At 37.7% G+C, this 24,158-nt stretch overlaps 1 protein-coding gene across 6 annotated transcripts in view; it reads left to right on the forward strand.

Moving 5' to 3' along the window:
- hay (ATP-dependent DNA helicase hay) overlaps positions 1-24,158 on the forward strand; it is a 461,732-nt gene that overhangs the window by 360,932 nt on the left and 76,642 nt on the right. For all 6 annotated transcript variants that reach the window (XM_090382541.1, XM_090382513.1, XM_090382523.1 and 3 more), the window contains one exon: positions 14,066-14,202. In XM_090382541.1, coding sequence (XP_090238667.1) covers positions 14,066-14,202 — 137 coding nt within the window. The remainder of the gene's footprint in view (positions 1-14,065; positions 14,203-24,158) is intronic.

Raw genomic sequence — 24,158 nt, forward strand, 5'->3', positions numbered from 1 at the left:
ATAAGGAGGAAATACCCAGACTAATAGTTTAACTATAGTTGGAGGCAGAGGTGAAAGGGATTCTTGCATTATTACTATTGGTACATGCAGCTGCTTGGAAAGGAAGGTGTCTGAGATTTCACACCCTGCCGTGGGTCATTGTAGGACAAATGAATACATGTGCTGTGTAACGGTAACTAAGATTAAGAAGATGCTTTACAATGCTGGTAGCATTGTAAAGAAATTTCATGAATTTGAAGTACTGAATAAGTCGGCAAATGCAGAAATGGCAGAGATGTGGTGGTTAAGAAGAATATTAAATCTAAGGCAGTGTGAAAATGTATGGAAGCTTTTATAAGAAATTGAAAGTTTGTTTTTGAGTATTCAAAAAGTTTACTCATAAACATGGCTTCAAATGAATTGCATTAACTGTTTTTATCTGGTGAAAAAGATGACTAAATTCTTGAAAGAAAGTTTTTTTTTATTTCCATTAAAAAAAAAAAAAATCTATATTGTAAAAAATAAATATTACTAGGCTTTTTATACCAGCTAAGAGATGCTGTTCGAGGCTTAGGCCTAAATGTATGTCAGATGTACTAACAAGACTCGTGGCAGAGGGAAAAAATGCATGGGATTCTTATAAATTATCAGATGATACAGATGCCTAGAGTATATATAAACTAATCTACAATAAAACCACAAAGGCAGTTAGGAAATATAGTGCACATTGTGATACATCTCTTGCAAAGAATGCAAAGATAGCAGTGAAGATTACTTATGTAAATGCTAGAAGGAAGGAGATGAATCACATTGATACACTAAATATTTGTACCAACTAGGGCTTGCAAACCGGTTTTATAAACCGGTTAAATCCGGTTTTCATATTGAGTTGTTAAAACCGAAACCAAGCTTCTAAAACCGGATTCGAATATTTTCTTAGTTAGCCCTCGAATATAGTTTTTTGTTACGCACATTGTCTTTTGTTTGTTCGTTTGTCTGGATCGTTCAACTGCTTTGTTTTAAACATGTTTTTATTTTATTTTATGTTTAGGTATGAATTTCATGGGCAAGTGGCCCAAATATAGGAGGGATACCTTTTATCTTCCCACCTGTATCATGGCACGATGCAGGTGTACTCATTTACGACTGAGTGAGTCGGAGCGATAGCGTAAAAGAAAATGCTCAACATTTCTCCGTTCCATCTATCTTGTTCGCCAGACAAGTTATGGAACGCACCTTATTGATGGTTATTGGTTACCTACTAGAAACAGATTCGCTGAATATTGCATCAAATTTCGATCGTAGAAAGTTTTTTGCTTCTTTATTCCTATTAAATTTGCGATCAAATGTTCTCCAAAAAGCAGCTTCACCAAATTTAGCTTTTATGTAATTTTGAAAATACAGTAGATTTAATTGGGGAAAAAAAATTGCGAGTAAATAAATAAAAAATTTATTTCGTGAAAATTTTGAAACCTGCCTCGTTTAGACTCTTCATTCAGTGCTTGCGAGAGTGACACATAGTATTGTGCCTTTGTTATCTTCAATATTTTTATTTAAAATTGTCGGTTTTATAAATTCCTACTAATTAATATTTATTACTCTTAATATGTCTAAGATGAAATCAAATGTATGGAATTATTTTGCTCGAAAAAGCAAAGATGAAGCACAATGTTCCAAATGTCAGAAGATAATGAAGTCGTCTGGAGGATCTACATCATCTTTAATGTTGCATTTAAAGAAAATGCATCAGATTGACATTAAACAAGATAACAGTGAACCTCCCGTAAAAATGGTAAGAACATTAGAAAACTTTATCGTTAAAAAATCTATGGAAGAAGAGATTTCAAAATTAGCTGCTTTTAGATGGATTTTCTTTTAATTCAATTGCCAAGAGTGAGTTTATACAATCAAGCCTTCACCTTCAGAGAAATAAATACGATAAATTACCACCAGCCTCAGTGAATGGAATTAAAAATATGGTTCTGAATTATTATAAAACTAAGAAAGAAGAACTCATTCAGCATTTCAAAAATTCATTGGTTTTGGGTGCACGGTATTCATTGACTCTAGACGAATATACAAAATAAAAGGTATATGAATATAAATGTGCATTCAAAGACAATCGTTGGTTGTTAGGTCTTATTGAGATTAATGGTTCACTTGATAGCGGAAGAACTGAGCAAATTGTGAATGGATACTTGAAGGAATTTGGTTTGAACTTGGATGAAGATATTGTTGCCTGCACCACCGATGGAGCAGCAATGATGATTAAGTTTGTCAAGCAAATTACGCCTAATCATCAACAATGTATAGCCCATTGTATACATCTGTCAGTTATAGATGTACTTTATGAAAAAGCAATCAATTATGGTGCCACAGTCTCTGAGTCTCCCAAAGACAATGAAGAAAATGAAAATAATGAGAAAAGTAGTGATGATGAAGAAGTTGAAGAAAGCCAGCAAGGCATGCTTTATCAAACCGACGTTACCGATGAGCTCATTTATTTCTTCAATCCAGTGGCCAATATTGCACAAACTATTAACAAAGTTAGAAAAATTTGCAAGCTTTTTCGAAAATCGCCTACCAAAAATGATATATTACAAAATTTTGTTAAAGCAAAATTTAATGGGAAAGAATATAAACTTATATTAGATTGCAAGACTATATGGGATAGCACATTCTATATGATTGAGAGATTTTTGAAATTGAAAAATTGCATTCCAAATGCTCTATGTGCAGTAATGTCAACTGAAGTTGTGTCTGACGATGCTTGGAGAACACTTGAATTGCTATGTGAAACTTTGCGACCAGTTGAAATGATTCTGAAGGCTATAACCTCAGAAGATACAGACTTACTTAAAGCAGAGTCTTCAATAGAATTTCTGCTTGCTAAGCTTGATACAGCAGAAAACCCATTTGCTTTAAAGTTTCACCAATGCCTTTTGCAGCGTTACAATGTAAGACGAAATTGCCAAACTGTGGCTTTGCTGAGCTATCTACACAACCCCAAAAAGTTTAGGAAAGAAGATTCAGGTTCAAGAACTTTTGATTTTCCAAGTAAGCAAGGTTTGAAAAAGCATGCTGAGAGATTTATCAGAGATTATTTGCAAAACATTCCGAAGGAGTCTTAGCGTTGAATGAAGAAATTGAAACTAAATGAACTGTTCTTTTAGAAGAAAACAAAGACTCTTGTAGTTCCGATGTTGGAGATACACTCATGCGAGAGTATAATAGTGTAATAAAGAGATTAACTGAAGAGCCTTCAAAATATCCGAGTGAATTGGAAATCAGCAAAGAATTTAAAATTTTGGAGGCAACTAGCAGTAGAAGTGAAAAGCTGGAGAAAGTTTATAGAGCACTGTTGACCATTAAACCAACAAGTGTCCAATCTGAGAGAGTGTTTTCTATCACTGGTCTCTTTAACACAAAAATAAGGTCAAGCCTATCAGTAAAAATGCTTAATATACTGTGTTTTTTAAAGGATCATTTTCAGAAAAAAGCTGAGCAATAAATAGTAAAGTAATTTCCCCAAGTTGTTTTTTTTTTTCACATTATTTTTATTTATTTATTATTATAGGGCTTATTATTTTTTTGTTTAGTATACGAAGATAGTTTTTATTCAAAGGATTTGAATACAATTTGTAATTTTGTATAATCTCAAGCTGGTTACTTTTTTGGAGCATTTTAATTTTTTTTTATTTTTTTTAATATAAGAGGTGATAGACTTTGTTTAAAAGATTTGATTACGATTTGTACAATCTACCCAAGATAAAATAAATACCTGTGTTATAAGCTTTTAATTATTTTCCCTAAGCCTGAGAAAATCGGTTTTAAAACCGGTTTTAAAAGTAAACTTCGGTTAAACTCAGTTTTGAAATTTCTCGGTTTTATGCAAGCCCTAGTACCAACACATCATATGTAGGTTAACCATTGACAAACCTGCTCAGTTTGCTAACTAACTGATTACATATTTTGCATCTACATTCACACATGAGGAATTTTTTATGGATGGCAATGCCAAAAAGTATATCAAATTCTAAAAGGAGGCCAAATGATTTTGTTTTAACTGAGAAGAAAGTGGAAGAGCAATTGTTAAAGTTAAAAGTATAAAAGGCACTTGGGGTGAATGGGATTTATCCAGTTATATTAAGGGAAGCAGCAGAAGTGGTAAAGCAAACCTTTGTGATATGAGTAATTACAGACCTGTTACCTTGATCTCTGTTCCAGAGAAAATAATGGAATCATTGATCAAAGAAGTAATGTAGAACCATCTAGACAGGAATGCAGTTATACTGCAGTCAAGATTTGTTACAGGATGTCTTCTCTGAACAATCTCATTGGATTCTATGTGACAAAGGATCTGTATCCAAAATGTAATTTTGACGTTATATACTTAAACTTCAGAAAAACTTTTGATACTGCTGTACAGACTGGAGCAGTGTGATAATAAGGGGCAAATTACTGCTATGGATAAAGGGATGGGCGAGTAGGAGAAGTGAGTGATTATCAATGCCATTAGTGGAGTTCCTCAGAGTTCATTTATTTTGGCCAACTTATTAGCCTACTCTATTTGTGTGGTCTCCCCTCCCCACAAAGATTATCAACTGTAATGCAAGTCAGTAGTGTAGATAGAGGAAACTTCAATTTTTCTTTTCTTTTTTTATTTCCTACTTGATTTTTTTACCTTATCCCAGTGGGCCTAAAAGTCTTATCACAGATTTCTACTGTACAAGATGCTAATGAGGTATGGTATGTGCAAGCATAGTTTTTTTTTTCCCCTATTTAAAATTAAAAATGACTTTTTAGCCAACCTTTCTTGAAAAAAAAAAAACAAAAAAAAAAAAAAACAGGTAGTTAAGATCAGCTTATCTTACCTTTTTGAAATTAATCTTTCTTTCCTTTTCATAAATTTTAAAAACTCATAACATAATGAAGTTCTGTTAAATAACTGGCTTAAGCCAAAATGGGATTTAATTTTTCTAAAGTTGGCCCAGTAGAATTGATTTTAATTAATGTGATAATAACATAACATAATAACATGAAAATTGACAAATGTTGAATAGTAAAGCTACTAAAACCATAAACCAAAGCAATATGAATAAAAATATAGCCTAAGACAATTTTATACAAGACTTTGAAAAAACATTTTTACTGAGTGACATGATCAAGCCTAGCAGTTATGAATTATTATACACATGTGCTGGTTTCTTGATTTCTTTTATAGGCCTATTACGCATAAAGAGTTATTTTTGAAATTTAAAATAATGAAATTTACCTCTTTAATGTGAAACCTGTGCTTGTTTTTTTGATTGCCTAATTCTGAATTCTGGGTCGAACTTTAGCATTAGTAGAGGCATACGATGCAAGAAAACAAGCTTATGCAGCATCAGCCAAAAAAAACTCTCCTATTTCACCCCTCCATTCATTCCAAATACCTATCTAGCTCAGCCTTAAATTTATTTAGGCTATCAACTTCCACAACAAAAGATGGAAGTCTGTTCCACCAAACTTGAGAAAAGCACACATGGATGAAATGAGATGATTTCTATTCTTACTCTTGATGCTTGTTAAACAAGAAAAAGCTTGCTCACACATGTAAGAAGTTGAAAACTGCAACAAAATATTCATTGCTTTCCTATGAATGACAGGTGGATACTCATCTTTCAAAGAAAACCAAAACTTGTTTAGGGGGCAGATCAGTAAATCTCATCTTGAGTGTACGATCAGCTGCAGCTCACAAAGTTCTTCCTCTTCTCTCAAAGTCAGATTCTCAGGCTGAGCAAAAGATTCAGAGAAAGGGTCCCTCACCCAGTCATACACTTGTGTTGAAAGGGAGGGAAAATATTGTTCAATTTTGTTCTGCAGTTCTTCCAGGTGGTTTTCAATGAGACTTGAGACGTGTTGATATCATTCCTCTCTCAAGCCCAAGTAGCAGTGGAAACATTTCAAGATTTCCTTTTGCAACATGATTTTTCCAAAGATTCAGTTTCCTTTTAAATCCAAGAATCTTGTCACTTGAAGTCAAAACATTTTCTCCTGGGCCTTGCAGAGACTTGTTCAACTGGTTCATGTGATGAAAAATGTCTGCAAAGTAGGCTAGTTTCTGCAGCCCTATCTTCAAAGCATTCAGGAAAATCTGGCCTACTATTTCCTTGAAAGTACTCCTGCAATTCACCTTTCAGCTCAAACACCCTGTTGAGAACTCTTCCTCTGCTAAGCCACCAGATTTCTTTATGTTACAGGAGATTTATGTGACCTTTGTCCCAGTTTTCACACAATTTTTTTAAACTTTCTCTAGTGAACTGGTCTTTGTTTAATAGGGTTAACCATTATTGTACCATCATTCAGAACTTTTTTGATTTCATCTCCAAGAGTTTTTGACTCACTCCAAATTTTTGTCTAGTTAAGCCTTAAATTTATTTAAGCTACCAACTTCTGTTCCAATGTCTGTTCCAGCAATCAACTACTGCCGGCTAAAGGCAAACTTCTGCACATCTATTCTACAACTGTCTTTCCTCAATTTGAATCTATGCTCCCTCAGGTTCTTAATCTGAGCAAGCAGAAGTATCCCATCATCATTGAGCCTGATCAAACCATTCGAGGTCTTATACACCTCATTCAGATCAGCTCTTATACACCTCAATCGGTGCCTAGTCTCCAGATGCTGAAACTTGTAGAACTTAAACCTCTCTTGGTAAGAGCACCCCTTTGTTCCTCTCACCAATCTTTTTGCCCTTCTCTGTACTTGTTCTAGCAACTCTACGGGAGGGAGAGGCTGATGTGATCAGCCTACCATCCTTGCCTCCATGCAATACAGCACTCACCAAATGATCACAGCCCTTCTGCGCACTGCTATACAGGGCTAAAACACTTCTAATGAAATTGCTCACGTGGCACACGAAGTTCAAAAAAAAATGATGTGTATTCTTTTTTTTTTTGCAATCACAATCTCTCTCACGGAACGCCTAGTGGCATCTCGCCGAATTGCAGTTGAGAAACCTTGATATAAACAATGGAAAGATCCTTAAAAAGATCAGGCACTGGCTGGCTGAGCGATAGGAAACAGGGGTTGGTAATGAATAGGTTTTCTTCAGTGTGGACTAGTGTAATAAGTGAGAACCTTCACAGTTTGGTATTGTTGGTGTTTCTGATTTTCCTCAGTGATATTTAGGGAAAGCCCAAGGTTTTCTGATGATTTAAAGGTGGTAAGTCAGATGGCAAATATTCCATATCATGCTATTCTGCTTTGGAATGACTTAGATAAGTTACATGTATGGTGTTGGAAACAGAAGTTTAAGGGTGGCTTACAGACTAGGGGACATGGAATTAAAGTTGGTTTAGGATGAGAAAAAAATTAATAGTTATGATAGAAAAACACATGAAAATTTCCTTGTAGTGTAAGCCAGGTAGCCAAAAGCTCACGGTACCTTGCTTCCCTAGCAGGGAGTTATTATTTCTCTTTATAAAACAATGGCAAGACCACATTTGGAATATTGTATTCAGTTCTGGAGAGATGATTCACAGAATCAAAGAAGGACAACTAAATTGGTTGGAAGTGCAAACAGTTGTCCCTATGACGAGCATGTGAATGAATGTGCTCTCTGTCTTGTTATAAAAATCACAGTGAAATTCAAATCAGCTGTTTCCAGTAATGAGTTAATTTCAGTTGTAAAATACAGAACATTGTCTCTGCTGTGGATAGACTGAGGTTTAATGAAAAAGGCATTGCTATTTCTGTAGCATTCCTCATCAAACTAAAGTGACATCTGTTCTGAATGTTTTAATGTGTGTGTGTGTGTTTACATTGGGAAAATTTTAAAAAAGATTTATACTTAATAAACTAGAAAACTTTAAATATAAACTAAATTTTTATATCATCAAAATTACAGTATCACAAAAGTGGTGGCCCCGGGTGCCCAGCGAATCCGAGGTCAAGCGTATGTAGTGCGAATCAAACAGCGATCTTTCTGAGAGATAAAAGTTCTTTTTAAGTTATATCGCTTTGTATAAGCAGTTTATTTATCATAAATAAGTTCTACACTTGTAAAGTATCAAGTAAGGACAGAGAAAGGAAATTCACCTTTCTTTTTATTATTTAAGCTACCAACTTCTGTTCCAATGTCTGTTCCAGCAATATTCAGGACACAACCATGGACACAGATGGCACATTTATACAGGAAGATCCTATTTTAGAAATCCATGCCGAAGAAGAAGAATAAATGGACACTGGTCGGCCAGTCTTCCTAAAAAAAGACAAACAGAAATTGGAACACCATAAACCAGTCACTTTCAAAAAGCAGTCAGAATCAGCTCCAACTAAACACAGATAATGCTTTGCATTTATATTCTTTATAAATGCAAGGCATTTATATTATATTCTTTACTAACAACTAACCTTTCTAACCGCTTGGCCTCCTTGCAGCACTGCTCCTGCCTCCCCGTGGCAGGACCGGAAACCTTGGCAGAAAAGTCCTCTTGCCAAGGGCGAAAAGGAGCAAAAATGGCAAATACCAACCAAAATGACATGAATAATGACAACCCAAAGAGATTGAAGACAGATCGGATGGAGCAACCCTGCCCATCTTTCTTAATCTTTCACTCTCTAAGTAACCAGCCTATGAGCAATTTGTCTCCCTTTGTTATACAGAAACATCTGGAGGGTATAGCAGGATCTCCCAAGATGGTGGAGAGACTGCAATCAGGAGACTTACTTATAGAAACCATGAATCAAAGACATTCTGAAAAGCTTCTACAACTAACAAGCTTTGCTGGAATTCCTGTAAAAATACGCAACCCTAAATTCATCTAAGGGTGTCATATCGAGTTGGGATTTATTAAATGTCACCAAGGAAGAAATAACCCAAGAATTGCAGGGACAGAACGTAATTGAAGCGAAAAGAATAATGATTAAAAAAGATATCAGCTGACACCTACAAGAAATATTATTCTCACCTTCAATACGCCCAACTTACCCTCCTCTGTAAAAGCAGGTTATTTATTTTGTCGCATTCGCCCATACATTCCCAACCCTTTAAGATGTTATAAATGCCAAAAGTATGGGCATTCTCAAACTGTATGTAGAGGAATTCCTGTCTGCCCCAACTGTGGGTCCTCAGACCATATACAAAATTACTGTGCTGCTACAAAAATGACATGTACAAATTGCAAAGGCGACCATCCTGCATATTCGAAGACATGTGAGAAGTGGAAAACCGAGAAAAAAATAGTAAAATACAAGGTTGAAAACAAAGTCAGTTACCAAGAAGCAAGAAAACTAGTTGCACCGACTATAAACCAGAATATTACCTATGCAAATGCTGTAAAAAAATATCAAGCAGTCTCTGTTCAAACCGATGTCACAGTCCCTACTAATAAATCAATTTCTGATTGCGTTAGAAATGTCCTCTCTGAGATGCAACCAACTGTACGCAAGCAACAATCCAAGACCACAGACCAAGCAAATAATACACCTCTGACAATACCAGCGGTAACTCCTCCACCAGTGATTGCTACCACATCTTGTATTACAAACACAAATACTGTGAAAAATATTCAGGACACAACCATGGACACAGATGGCACATTTATACAGGAAGATCCTATTTTAGAAATCCATGCCGAAGAAGAAGAAGAAATGGACACTGGTCGGCCAGTCTTCCTAAAAAAAGACAAACAGAAATTGGAACGCCATAAACCAGTCACTTTCAAAAAGCAGTCAGAATCAGCTCCAACTAAACACAGATAATGCCTTGCATTTTACAATGGAACTGCAGAGGTTTTCGTTGCAATACAGACGATATCCAAGATCTAATAAATCGATTTTCACCAGTAGCCCTTTGTCTTCAGGAAACTTACTTAACCTTGCAAATTTCTCCATCGATAAAAAACTATTACCTTTTTCGAAGGGATCGTAATACAACAAATGCTGCCCGTGGTGGTGTTGCAATCCTGATAAATTCAAAGATCCCAACTAAACATATTCCACTTCAAACTGAAATAGAAGCTGTTGCTGTGCGTATAATGCTCCATATTGAAATAACATTAGTATCAATCTACTTACAGCCAAGCCGTACCTACTGTTTAAAAGATCTTGAAGATCTCCTTATACAGTTACCTCCACCTCTCTGTATTTTAGGGGACTTCAATGGGCACCACCCCTTATGGGGCGATCCTAAATTAGATAGACGAGGTCAACTCATTGAGAGCCTAATAGAGGCCGTAAACCTCACCATACTCAATACTGGCACACACACTCACGTTCAGCTCCCAAATGGACATACCTCGTCCATAGATCTCTCCATTTGCTCTCCTTTACTGATCCCAACCATAGAGTGGTATGTTTTAAATGATCTAATGGGTAGTGATCACTTCCCAATCGTATGCAACCTATTAATAGCACAGGCTCCTCCAGCTCAACCCTGCAGAAAATGGAAATTTGCCTGAGCAAACTGGGCAAAATTCCAGTCATCAATATCTTTTGATAATGAAAAAATCCGTCTCCAGCCTATCGATGATGTGACAGAATACATCACGTCACATCTCCTAAATGTGGCTAAAGATACAATACCACTATCAAAGCCCTCAATTAGTAAGCATTATAATTATTGGTGCACAAATGCCAAAAAAGCAAAAAATAAAGCCTGGAATTTATTTCGGCAATATCCAACAACACCCAATCTAATAAATTATAAGAAGTCAAAGGCAAAAGCACGTTTCATACAAAGGCAAGCCAAGAAAGAATCCTGGATCCATTTTGCATTAAGCATTAACAAAAACACTGACACCAAAATAATATGGAAAAAAATTAGACAGCTTTCTGGTAAGTTTCCTCTACCGTACCTTCACCAATTCTGTCCTATAATGGTCAAGATCTATCTAGTCCTTTAGATATCGCAAATGCTTTGGGCAACACATTTGCTGAAATCTCAGTGGCTGAAGCTTATACTCCACCTTTCCAGAGAATTAAAAACACTGCGGAACAGCACTCTATTAACTTCCAAACTGCCCTTCTTCTGCCATATAACAAACCCCTACAATATTCCGAACTCTTGCATGCTATCGGAACAGCCCACAATGGTGCTGCTGGAGCAGATGGAATCTATTACGTCATGCTACAACATCTTGATGACAAAGCTTTGCGTCTCCTTCTGCTCTTTTACAATCGTATTTTTCTTGAAAATGTCTATCCAACTTCTTGGCATCATTCTACTGTTTTGGCATTTCTAAAACCTGGAAAAGATCCAACCAATCCCCATAGCTATAGACCAATATCCCTCTCAAGCTGCCTCAGCAAAATTCTAGAAAAAATTATCCACTGTAAACTCGTCTGGATCATTGAGTCAGAACAGTTAATGAACAATAGTCAATATGGCTTTCGTCAAAACAGGTCATGCTTGGACCTTATGGTTAAGGCTGAATTTTCCATTCGTAATGCCTTTATTAAGCATGAACATCTAGTAATGGTTTCCATAGATATAGAGAAGGCTTTTGATACCACCTGGCGGCATGGCATACTAAGAAATCTTTATTCTCTTGGTCTGCAGGGCAACCTTCCTATATTTATAAAGCATTTTCTACACACTAGATCGTTTCAAGTATGATACCAACATGCCCTCTCTGCAACTTTCATTCAGGAAGAAGGTGTTCCACAGGGATCAGTACTGAGTGCCACTCTTTTCGCCCTTAGAATAGATTCTATCACTAAACAACTTCCAAATACCATAGAAACTTACCTTTATGTAGATGACCTTTCCATCTCCTGTCATTCCCAAAATATGAGATCTATTGAACGACAGCTTCAGATATCATTAAATAAAATACAGCAATGGGCCAGCCTTAACGGCTATAGGCTTTCGCAGCAGAAAACAGTTGCTATCCATTTTTGTAGACAACACAAACTTCATCTGGATCCTGAACTTCACATCTCTAATATCTCCATCCCAGTCACTAGTAACATTAGATTTCTAGGTTTAATCATGGACAACAAGCTAAATTTCTTAGAACACATTAAAAATGTACGTACTGCCTGCTTAAAAAAGATAAACATACTCAGAGCTTTATCTGCACAAACTTGGGGTGCAGATCGTACCTCCCTTCTTCGATTATACAGGACATTAATTAGATCTCATCTTGATTATGGAGCTCCCATTTATGACTCTGCCAGAAAGAGCACATTACGCTGGCTTGATCCAGTTCAACACAGTGCACTGAGGATTGCACATGGCACTTTCAGAACATCACCAGCACATAGCCTGTACATTGCTCATGAGCCGCCACTCTTTACGTAGGAAATTGCTTTTGCTGAAGTATTTTGTTAAGATACAAGCTTGTGCCTCGCATCCCATTCAGCCATATCTTTTCAATCCACCATTAGAAAATCTGTACAGAAATAAACCTAGCATAGTAAAACCAGCTGGTCATCGCCTTCTTGAACTACTGCAGGTTTGGAATATATCCATCCATTCCATACAACAAGTAGCCACTTGTACTCAACCACCATCGGTTCAACCTCCTATACCGACCTGTGACACTTAGCTCTGTCAGTGGGGAAAGAATATTTTGCAAGCATCAAATATCAGACAAGTTCATGCTGTTCACACTCAAAAATATATTGATTTTTTACCAATATACACAGATGGCTCTAAATCCAATTCAAAAGTTGGAGCAGCTGCAGTGTTTCCAAATACAATTGTATCAGCAGCCCTTCCTTCTGAATTCAGTATCTTTTCGGCTGAATTATTCGCAATTAAACTAGCTTTAAAAAATCTCTCTCCTGACTGCTCTTTAAAATCAGTAATTTACACTGATTCCCTCAGCTCAATCAAGGCATTGTGTAATTCATCAGATAAATTTCACCCTGTTATAAATGAAATTAGAAAATTATTACTAAAGATTAAAGAACGCCACCAACTGGTCACCTTCTGCTGGATAACAGCACATTCTGATATTTTAGGCAATGAACTGGCTGATGAAGCTGCAAAAAACCCAACCAGCTTAGATTTAACCAATATCCCTGTTCCAGCCTCAGACTATGCACTAATGATTCATGCTGCATGCCTATCAGAATGGACAGCACTATGGCATTCCCAAACGAATAATAAACTCTTACAGGTTAAACAGGTTCCGAAAATCTGGCTCTCCAGTGTCCGGACATCAAGACGAGAAGAAGTAATTCTTTCAAGAGCAAGAATAGGTCATACTTACCTGATCCACCTTCATTTACTCACAGGAGATGATCCACTACAGTGTCCACATTGTTCTCTTAATTTGACTGTGAAACACATTCTCATTGAATGTCCATACTATAAACAAGACAGAAATACAACCCTGCTATCTTTGGTTAACCTTCAGAAACCAATAACTCTAGAGAATGTCATTGGTGACAATACAAATATTCCTGAATTTTTTAACTTTCTGAAGAAAATTGGAGTTTTTAGTCATTTCTGATTTCTGCCTTTTCTGACGTGACAAGAAATTCTCATATATTTTTACAATAAAGGAATAGGCACATTATAACCAAAGCAGCTTATGCGCCATAAAACCCCCACAATAACAACAACAAAAGTGGAACTTAATGCAGGAATTTACTGCCTACAAAAGTAGACATTAAATTATTTTAATTTTATGCCTACTTTTGTAAGTAGAATTAAGAAATCATTTTGATATTTTCACACCTTTTTACTTACAATTTCTTCTACACAGTTTATCCAGCAACCAATACCATTCAATTTAAAAAATAAATAAATAATGAAATACTTTTAGAACATTCAAATAAAGTTAATATATTTAAAAATGGTTTATTGCATTTCTTAATGTCATATGTAGTTTTCCTGTTGCATTTTATTACATGCAGTATATACTTTTATCAATAATAATTTGAAAGAAGTGTTTCAGAGTGCTCTTCAGTGCATAAATACAGATCTGTATTAAATGTTTTATGACTTCTTAGTTCTAAACTAGGCTTTGGTACCTTTTAGCAGCCCTATTCTTTGTCTCGGGTAATTCAGTTACATTGTTCATTTGGAATAAAGTTTTTTTTCCCTTTATACTGGTCAAAAATACTAATAATAATTAAATTTATTTGTAGCTTCTGTATGTGATGAATCCAAATAAATTCCAAGCCTGTCAGTTCCTAATTCGCTACCATGAAAGAAGAAATGATAAGATCATTGTATTTTCAGACAATGTATTTGCATTGAAACATTATGCCATTAAAATGAACAAGTAAGAATATAGTTGATACTCTTTTTATCATTGTTGTTATAAAAGCTGATAAATGAGAGTTATAACTTAAATGTGAGATGATTTAAACTTTAACACACTTTAACTGTAAACAAAACTTGGGATTAGGATTTTGCAGTTATCTATCAGCATTTTTGTAATTTGTGATAATTATAACAATCTCTAAAATCCATCTGTGGATACTAGTGTCAGGCACATACTCATGCACATTTCAGAGCCAGAGGGTAGGAATATCTGTTATTATCTGAACTATATTCTGATTTGCCATTATAAGTAATTGTCCTGGGCCTTTCCCTAATCTTTTTTTCCTTGTTGAAATGTTTTTTTGATCTCAGTTAACTCCTCATTGTCATGGGACAACAGACATCTACCAAGTGCAACAGTGGCCTACAAAGTTGTGGACACATTCAGGCAACAGCTTTCTCCCTACAGCCTTCAGATCATGGGAAGAACCTTTAATATTATTCAGTGTATCCAAGACATAACAAATTCACAAAATTATCTTATTAGAAAATCTCTTGGATGTCAGAGCAATTATACACTTAAGGCATTTGAAATGTGGCATTGATTGTCCAGGTCCATAGGCTGCAATAAAGAAGTGTTGGACAACAGAAACATAACTTTTACAAGAGGTCTCAAGATATGCCAGATGAGCTGGAGCATTATCCATCAGAAGTAATGCACCGATTATACAGTTCAAATACATAGATTCAAACATCCTACTGCCGTTGTTTGACATCCATCGTACTGTTAGTGTGCCTTTGCCTAAATGCTTAGAAGTGCAAAATGCATGGATTTGCAGAATGGTAAATCAGGAGTGGTTTTCATTTAAATCACTATTTTCTTTGCCACAAAAGAGAAGCATACTGTTGTAATATTTTTGTAGTAATGACTTTTGTTTTATACCTAATCTACACAATGGCAACGTTCAAAATTTTGGGTGTAAATTTGAATAAAGATATGTTGTTCATGCACTATGCTGGAAAAAAAAATACATACATGCATTATTCTGAAAAAAAGCATAGAAAAGAAAAGACTGCCATGAAAACAAATGACTCTTGAAGCATTTCATAGTTTCATAGTTTCTATTTGAGAAACTATTTCATAGTTTCTATTCAAATACTACTGACATTTAATTTATTGATTTTATTAATTTAAACTACCATGCCCCGAACTAGAGCAGCAAAGCAACGGGCACAAAGTGGCAGGAGTGTTGTGACTCGGGGGAGAACTGAGGGGGGCAATTCTCCAACGCGTCACAGCCTAAAAAAATGTGCAACTTGTGAAATGTTTGCCGAACTCTCTGGAACGGAACATGATATTGCCATGGGGGATGTCTTTGTGTGTGCGCGATGTAAGGAGTGTAAGGAAATCAGGCGACGACTCAACGTTGTTATGGGCCTATATGAGAGTTTGAAGGACAGGGTGGATGCCCTCGAAGGAAATAAATTGAGGGGCCCATCAAGCTCTCAGCTGCCCACATCAACGCCAGAGCTTGCACTTGGTCATCACGCAACACAGCGGCAACCCCCAAGGCAGAATGCGCTGGTCCCACAGGAACTACTAGATGTTGGTGACTCTATTGTCAGGGAAACGGGGAACATGCTATGTAAAAAGGATAGGTGGAACAGGACCAGGGTATGTCTGCCGGGGGCAAAGGTTGATGACGTTGTAGAGCGGATATCATCTTTCAAGGGCACAAAAGGTGATATAGTTGTACACGTTGGCACTAATGATATTAAGAGTAGGAGACCGGCAGAATTACTCAACAAGTACAGGTCACTGTTGAAAAAAAGCCGAGAATTAGGGTTGAATTTGAAAGTGTCTGCAATTCTGCCCAGACACGATAGGAGGGAGTATATGATGAGAGCCTTGTCGATCAATTCGGCCCTGGAAAGATTGTGCAAGGCTCAAGGGGTAGAATTTTTTTCAGCCTGGACTGTACTTGTTAACAGGAGAGATTGCTTCTACAGGGATGGGATACACTTAAATAGAAAGGGTGCAAGAATATTTGCTGATGCTATCGAGGCAGTGTTAGGTGGGTCGGAAGACTGCTAGCTTGGGGGGATACAAAGACTAATAGTTTAACAGTAACCGCAGGCAGAGGTGAAGGTGATTCTTGCACAACTTCTATTAGAATAAGAAGCGACCTGGAGCGAGGGGTGTTGGGGGTTTCAGGGACGGATGGCAGTCATCCTGGAATAGTTGGGTATATGGGATGTGTTAGGGTAACAAGGAATAGGCATAGGAGCATGTATGCTTGCATGTATACCAATGCTAGAAGTATAGTAAATAAATTTGATGAATTTGAAGTGTTGGTCAAGACATCAAAGGCGGATATTGTTGGGATAGCAGAGACGTGGTGTCACAAAGATATAAGGAATGCAGAACTGGAATTTGGGGAGTACAATGTGTACAGAAAGGATAGACAGGACAGAAAGGGAGGAGGTGTTATGCTGTTAATTAAGAAAAACATAAAATCAAAAGAAGTGCATCCAGTTGATATAGATGGACAGTGCACTGTTGAGTCAGTTTGGTGTGACATAAGCACTGCAAAAGCAAAAATAAGAGTAGGAGTGTGTTATAGGCCTAATGACTCGAATGAGTACAATGAACAATTGTACAGAGAAATAGAGTGGGCCAGTAAATCAGAATGTCTTATAATGGGGGATTTTAACTTCCCAGATATTGACTGGAACTTGTGGGTTGGTCACTCACACACTAGTCAGACTTTTGTGGATTTATTGGATGATTGTTTTCTGCAGCAGCATGTTCGAGAGGCAACCAGAGAAAGTAATACTCTTGATCTGGTTATCAGCAGTGATCATTCGTGTATTAAGAATTTGCAGATAAAGGAACCACTAGGTGGCAGTGATCACAGTGTGCTGAAGTGGGATTTACTCAAAGAGGTAACTACCGTCAGGGGTAAAGGAAAGGGTTTTTGCTTCCGTAAAGGGGAGTACAGTGGTCTCAGACAGTTTTTAAATTCTGTACAGTGGGATCGACTGACGATGTTACAAACAGTAAATTCTAAGTGGGAAGCATTCAAGGAATTAATCGTGGAAGCTACTAGACTTTTCATACCGATGAAGAAATATTGTTCAAGGTTTAGGCCTAAATGGTTATCAAATGAACTAATGAGACTCGTGACAGAGAAGAAAAATGCATGGGATGCATATAAATTATCAGGCGACGCAGAAGCCTGTAGCAGATATAAGCTAGTCTGTAATCAGGTCACAAAGGAGGTTCGGCAGGCAAAGGCGGATTACGAGAAATCTTTGGCAAAAGATGCTAAGAAAAACAGCAAGGATTTCTTTACTTATATAAACTCTAAAAGGAAGGGGCTGAATATGATTGGTCCACTTGACATCGATGGTTCGACTGTTGATGATCCTGCTCAGATAGCAAACAAACTGAATGAGTATTTTGCATCTACATTCACACGTTGAGGAATCATTACAGTTTGAAAATGGAAGAAGGTTATCAAATTGTAGCAGTGTGCTTAATGATTTTGTAATAACTGAGAGCAAAGTGGAGGAGAAATTGTTGAAGTTAAACATAAGAAAGGCACCTGGGGCGGATGGGATCTATCCAGTTATATTAAAGGAGGCGGCAAAGCAACTAAGCAAACCCTTAGCCATAATTATGAGAGCATCCTTGGATTCAGGGGAGGTTCCCACGGACTGGAGATGTGCAAATGTATCCCCAATTCACAAAGGAGGTTCGAAGGGTGACACGAATAATTACAGACCAGTTAGTTTAACTTCTGTTCCGGGTAAAATAATGGAGTCACTGGTTAAAGATGCATTGCAGGATCATCTAGACAAGACTGCAGCAATAATTCAGACACAGCATGGGTTTGTTAAGGGAAAGTCTTGTCTGACAAATTTGATTGGTTATTATGATGTGGTCACAAAGGAACTGGATGCAAAAAATAATTTTGATATCATATACTTGGATTTCAGGAAAGCTTTTGACACTGTTGCACATGGAAGACTATTGTACAAATTGGAGCAGAATGGTATTAAGGGTAAGTTGCTACAATGGATAAAAGGATGGTTAAGTGGGAGAAGACAGAGGGTGGTAATCAATGGGTGCTGCTCTTCGTGGACTAATGTTATTAGTGGAGTCCCACAGGGTTCGGTGTTGGGTCCACTGTTGTTTTGTATATTTATCAATGATATTGATGAAGGTATATCAGGCTTAATGTCGAAGTTTGCAGATGACACAAAGGTTGGCAGGGTTGTTAATGACAGTAATGGCAGTGTGCTACTGCAACAGGATCTAGATAATTTGGGCAGATGGGCTAAGAAGTGGCAACTGAAGTTTAACCTTGACAAATGCAAAGTACTGCATATGGGTAGAAGTAACCCCAGAGAAACGTACCAACTGTGTGGTACTACACTTAAGGTGGTAGAAAATGAAAAAGACCTGGGAGTAATTGTGCAGTCAGATATGAAGTTTTCTGAGCAATGTAGACAGGCTGCTAGGGCAGGTCATGGGGTTTTGTCAATGATATATAGGAATTTTGCTAGCAGGGAAAAGGAGGTGATTGTCCCTCTGTATAAGGCAATGGTCAGGCCACGCCTTGAGTACTGCGTACAGGTCTGGAGGCCTCATTTTAGGAAGGATGTAGATTTGCTTGAGCGTGTACAGAGAAGAGCAACACGATTGGTGAGGGGAATGAAGGGATCCTCTTACCAAGAGAGGCTTAAGTTCTGCAAATTGCAGTAGCTGGAGACTAGGCACCTGCGCGGTGATCTGATTGAGGTCTATAAGGCCTTGAATGGGTTGAGCACGCTGAATTCTGATGGGATCCTCCCACTTGTTCAGAATACGAACCTACGGGGACATAAGTTCAAATTAAGAAAGGATAGATGTAGAATAGATGTGCGGAAATTTGCCTTTAGCCAGCGGGTGGTTAATTGCTGGAACAAACTTCCATCTGTCGTTGTGGAAGTTGATAGGTTAAATAAATTTAAGGAGGAACTGGACAGGCAATTGGAGGGTATGGTGTGATTTTTTTTTTTTTTTTGGCTGATGCTGCATAAGCTCCTACACTTGCTTTCTTGCATCAAGTGCCACTACTACTACTACTACTACATTTGCGTATAGCATTTGCACTATGCTGAAGAAAAAAAGAGGGAGGTAATTGTTGGAAAAAACCATAAACTGATAAAGAAATGCAGTTTAATAATAAACTACTATGAGAGAAATACAGATTATTAATTTCGTATATTTCAGGTTTTTTAGTTTTAAAGTATTAATTAGCTTCTGAAAAATATATGTCATTTGGAAAGGAGTGCATGAAAAAAAATTATTGCGTTTTGAACTTTTTATATACAGGTAGGTCCCAAATTTACAAATTAATTCATTCCTAGTGCTCTCTCGTAAAGCAGAAACTCATAAAGAGGGAATTATTTCCTATAGACATAAGTTAAAAACAGGGGTTACGTACTCAACGATGAAATTTGACCATAGCAATGTTAAGTAAAGGTCAGCAAAACAATAGTTTATGCTTAAACAATGATTTATTTATCCAAAGAAATGAAAACATAGCCTTTAAAATCAGTCATATTGTAATAATAAAGAAATTATTAAGTCATACAAACATTTAAAGAATGTTTATTCTTCTTCATCATTGACTAAATGCACACTCGTTGATGGATCGTTGATAACAAGCAATGAACCATCACTTGTTGATGGTTCATCGCTTGTTAGAAGCACAAGAAGTTGTCTTCTTCGCAAATGCTTCAAGAGTCACTTGTTTCCATGGCAGTCTTTTCTTTATAAATTTCACAATAGCATGCATAAGCATTTTTTCAATCTGTAGCAACTTTTCTAGTGTGCTTGAAATTTGAATCGTGACTCGAAAATTTCAATTGCTTTTTCTGTGTTTGAAAGCTTTGCCAAGCCCCTTAAGAGGAAAGGAATGAACAGGAGTTTCAGCTGTTAACCCTTCTTTCTCAGCTTCACATTTTGCCATTTCAATGAGGTCTTCATTTTTGAGTTCTCCATTGTGTACTCGAAGCAAATCAGTGAACTTGACTGCAACTGTGTACTTGACATCAGTTATAGAAATCTCAAGCTGCAATTGATTAGCAACATTCACGAGTGCTTCTGTTTCATTTTTTATGATCTCTGCTGGTTCTTGAAATCCTTCAAAGTTATCAATAAACTGATGATAGAATTTATTCCTATAATTCTTCTCTATAATTTTGTACATGCTCATTTTTGCCCTATTTATGAATGTTTAGCATTTATTTATTGCAATTAATGCTCATATTTTTGATTTTGTTGATACTTGAAAAAAAATTCGTAAAGCGGGAACTGCCTCTATATGCATTTCAGTTCTTAAATATGTTTTCTTCTTTAGAGACATCTTTTTTTCTCTGAGATATGTCAATGACACTTTTTTTTAAGTGGAAAAGTTACCAAAAATTTGCAAACTAAGGGAAACCTGAATAGATTATAGGCATTTGGGATTTTAGAATAAAGGAGAGACATTAAACAGGTCATACTTTTTATACAAATTGGCATGTTCAACAGGATCTTGTGAATTTTACAGATGTCTATCAGTCCTAATTTCGTGCATTTTGAAACTTAATTTTATGCTTGCAACTTTTCAAAACAAATAAAAATGTCTACGGCAAGTTCTTTTAAAGTGGTAGGAGACGTGATAACTCTCACACCAGTTCAGATGTGGATAATTTGACTGCTGATACTTGTGTAACCCAGTTTTTAAACCCAGATTCATAATAGCTTTTCAAGAGAAAACCCAGAGTACACAATATCTGTGTTCCTACCAGATATAGAAAGAGTCAGAGAGACAGCAAGCTGAGTAGAGCCAGACTATTTGTTCTTAGAATACCTCACATTAGAGAGGCAAACTTCTATCTAGAACTTAAAATTACATTGTTGGGTGAATTTGTCCATAAATAGCAACCTAGAAACACAACAGAGAGAGAGAGAAGGTGAAATATCCAAGCAATCTTGTTACAGACTTAACATTATTAATCGTAAGTTATCGAGTTTGACACTTCATTCTCTGATAGACTTATTTTACATTTTATGTTAATATATCTGCTTGTGAGGAACAATAGAGTAAATTAGACAGGCCATTTTATGGGCAAGGAAATTGAGGTTTTCAAAATAGAGCAGCTCAACTCAGAAACCTTGCCAAATTAAAAGGTAGATCTCTCTCTCTCTCTCTCTCTCTCTCTCTCTCTCTCTCTCTCTCTCTCTCTCTCTCTCTCTCTCTCTCAGGATAACAGCACCATTAGTAAGCAGCTTCCAAATAATTAAAATTGTAGCAGATCAGTAGCACTTTCAAAAACAGTGAAACAAAAGAACAATTTCCCAGTTTGAGTCTATGCAAAACTTTCTGCAACAGATAATTAACAATAATGCTCTGAACGATCAACTGCTGCTGCTGCACATATGACTCACAGTTCTCAGTTTAACTGAAAATATGAGTTATGATCAAGTAAACTTAGATATGAACTGGCTACTCACTCCAGCTCTGAATACTTAAAGGAAACTGTAATTTACTTCAGATATTAGATATATAAATGCAGGAAAGGACCTGATATAAGACCATTATGTCACTTCCTGTCCCGAAGTTTGGATCTGATATAACAGTTTGCAGTATGTCATTCAACCTCTGCCTTAGCTTATATCTGACAGGGCTTCTTTGGCATTACCATCTTCTAATGGTGATGTTCTTCTTCTTCTTCTTCTTTGGTCCTTAGCTGGCAGCTGGGGGAGGTGGTTGGCCACGCAACCAGTATGCTGCTGTAGGTGCCGCAGGGTTTCGGACTTGCTCTGTGATGTTCTTCCATACCTTACGATCCATGGCTTCAGTCCTGGCCTGGTTAAGGTCGAGACGTCGGCTCTTCAAGTCATCTTCCACTTGCTTGGCCCACGTTTTCCTAGGCGCGGTCCGTTGGATGCTCCATTGGGTGGGTCGTTGTCTCCAAAGGAGTGTGGATGGTATTCTGTTCGTGCCCATTCTACATACGTGGCCAAACCATCTGAGCCTTCGCTTCTGGATTTGGTCGGCAATGGTTGGTTGCTGTTGGCATCTGGCGCGGATGGTATCATTAGTGATGCGGTCGCGAAGAGAGATGCCCAAGATCTGCCGCAGGCATCGCATTTGGAATACCTCAAGTTTGTTCAAATCTAACTTGAGACAAATCCATGTTTCTGATCCGTAAAGAAGAATGGGCAGGATCAAAGTCCGGAAGAGTCGGATTTTAGTCTTTGTGGAAATGTTGGTCCTCTTCCACAGACACCATTTGAGCGAGGCGAACGCAGTGGCCGCCTGTCCAATTCTGCTGTGGATTTCCATGGTGGATGCAACTTTCTTCTCCTGGACCAGCGACCCAAGGTATTTAAAGTCCTGCACTTGCTCGATCTGGACGCCTTCGAGATAGATGGTGGCTTGCGACCCATCTGTTGTCAGGGCCTTTGTCTTACCAGCATTGATCTTCAAACCGTATGGCCGGGCAATGCGGGCAATGTCGTAGAGGATGTCCATGGCTTCAGCGTCGTTACCGGCAAGGATAGCACTATCATCAGCAAACATCAGGTCAGTCACATAGTGATCCTTGTCATATTGTATGCCCTGTCTGTTTCTGAATGCTTGCCTCATAATGGTGTCGACCACGATGTTGAAAAGCAACGGGGAGGCTACATCCCCTTGGCGGACTCCAGTTTGGATGGTAAATTCCTCAGATAAATCATTCTGGATGCGCACCTGGCTGGTTAAACCGTTGTATGCAGTTTGGAGGAGTGTGATGACTTTTCGAGGTACATGTTCAACCTCTAGTAGTTTCCATAAGGCAGGCCGGTGGACACAGTCGAAAGCAGACTTAAAGTCAATGAAAACAATGACGGTTCGCTGTCCACACCGGATCCTCTCCTCCATCAGCTGACGAATGGCAAAGATTTGATCACAGCATCCTCGCCCGGGTCTAAATCCTGCCTGTTCTTCTCGACTGGTTTGCTCGCGATGTTTTTGCAGTCTTGACTGGATGATCTTCATAAAGACCTTTCCGATGATGGAAAGGAGGCTGATGCCACGGTAGTTCTTGCAGTCCCGGTTATCACCTTTCTTGTGGATCGGTACGATAATAGCTTTCCTCCATGTTAACGGAATTTGTTCAGTGCACCAGATGGTTTTGAGGAGTGAGTGTAGTCGGCGAAGCAGTACATCTCCCCTGGCTTTGATCGCTTCTGTGGTGACTTGGTCCACTCCTGGTGCCCTGCCATTCTTCAGGGATTGTATGGCTGCTTTCACTTCTTCTACTGTAGGCTCAACATCGACCATGGAGACCTCAGGGGGGTCGATCGAGAGTGCTGTTGCTGGCGGTCCCTGAGGTGGGTCGTGATTATACAAAGCTTTGAAGAATTCACTCCACCGTTGCAGGCGTTCGGATGGTGATCGCACGAAGGTCCCATCAGCATTCTTGATGTTGTCACTAGTCAATTTGGTCTTTCCACTCAGACATCTGAGGGTGCGGTAGAGAGTGCGGTACTTGTTTTTGGATGCCGCCACTTCAAGATCGTCTGCCACTTGGTTCCAGTATGCTTCTCTTAATGGTGATGTTAAAAGCCCTCAGGGAAAGGTCAAGGAGTCTCATTTTATATTTGCCATTTTGGCAAAGGTAAATGCTGAGAGTATAGTTAGAGGTTAGAAATAAGGTCCTTGGCACTATGACTGTAATTATTTCTGACATATAAACTGAAGAATTCCTAGATTCAGGAGCTGACATGTACATCATAGTGATGTGTACAACAAAATAAGGAAGGGGTAAAGATGGAATGAACCCATTAAAATATTTGTGCTTATAACTTGTATATTTAAATCATACACAATTGACTGAATTTACTGTACATATGACTGCCAGCCATATGCTACGCATCAGTTCAACACA

This window comes from Mastigoproctus giganteus, chromosome 1 (genome assembly GCF_048544385.1).
Source record: "Mastigoproctus giganteus isolate SK-2022 chromosome 1, ASM4854438v1, whole genome shotgun sequence".
Taxonomy (NCBI): domain Eukaryota; kingdom Metazoa; phylum Arthropoda; class Arachnida; order Uropygi; family Thelyphonidae; genus Mastigoproctus; species Mastigoproctus giganteus.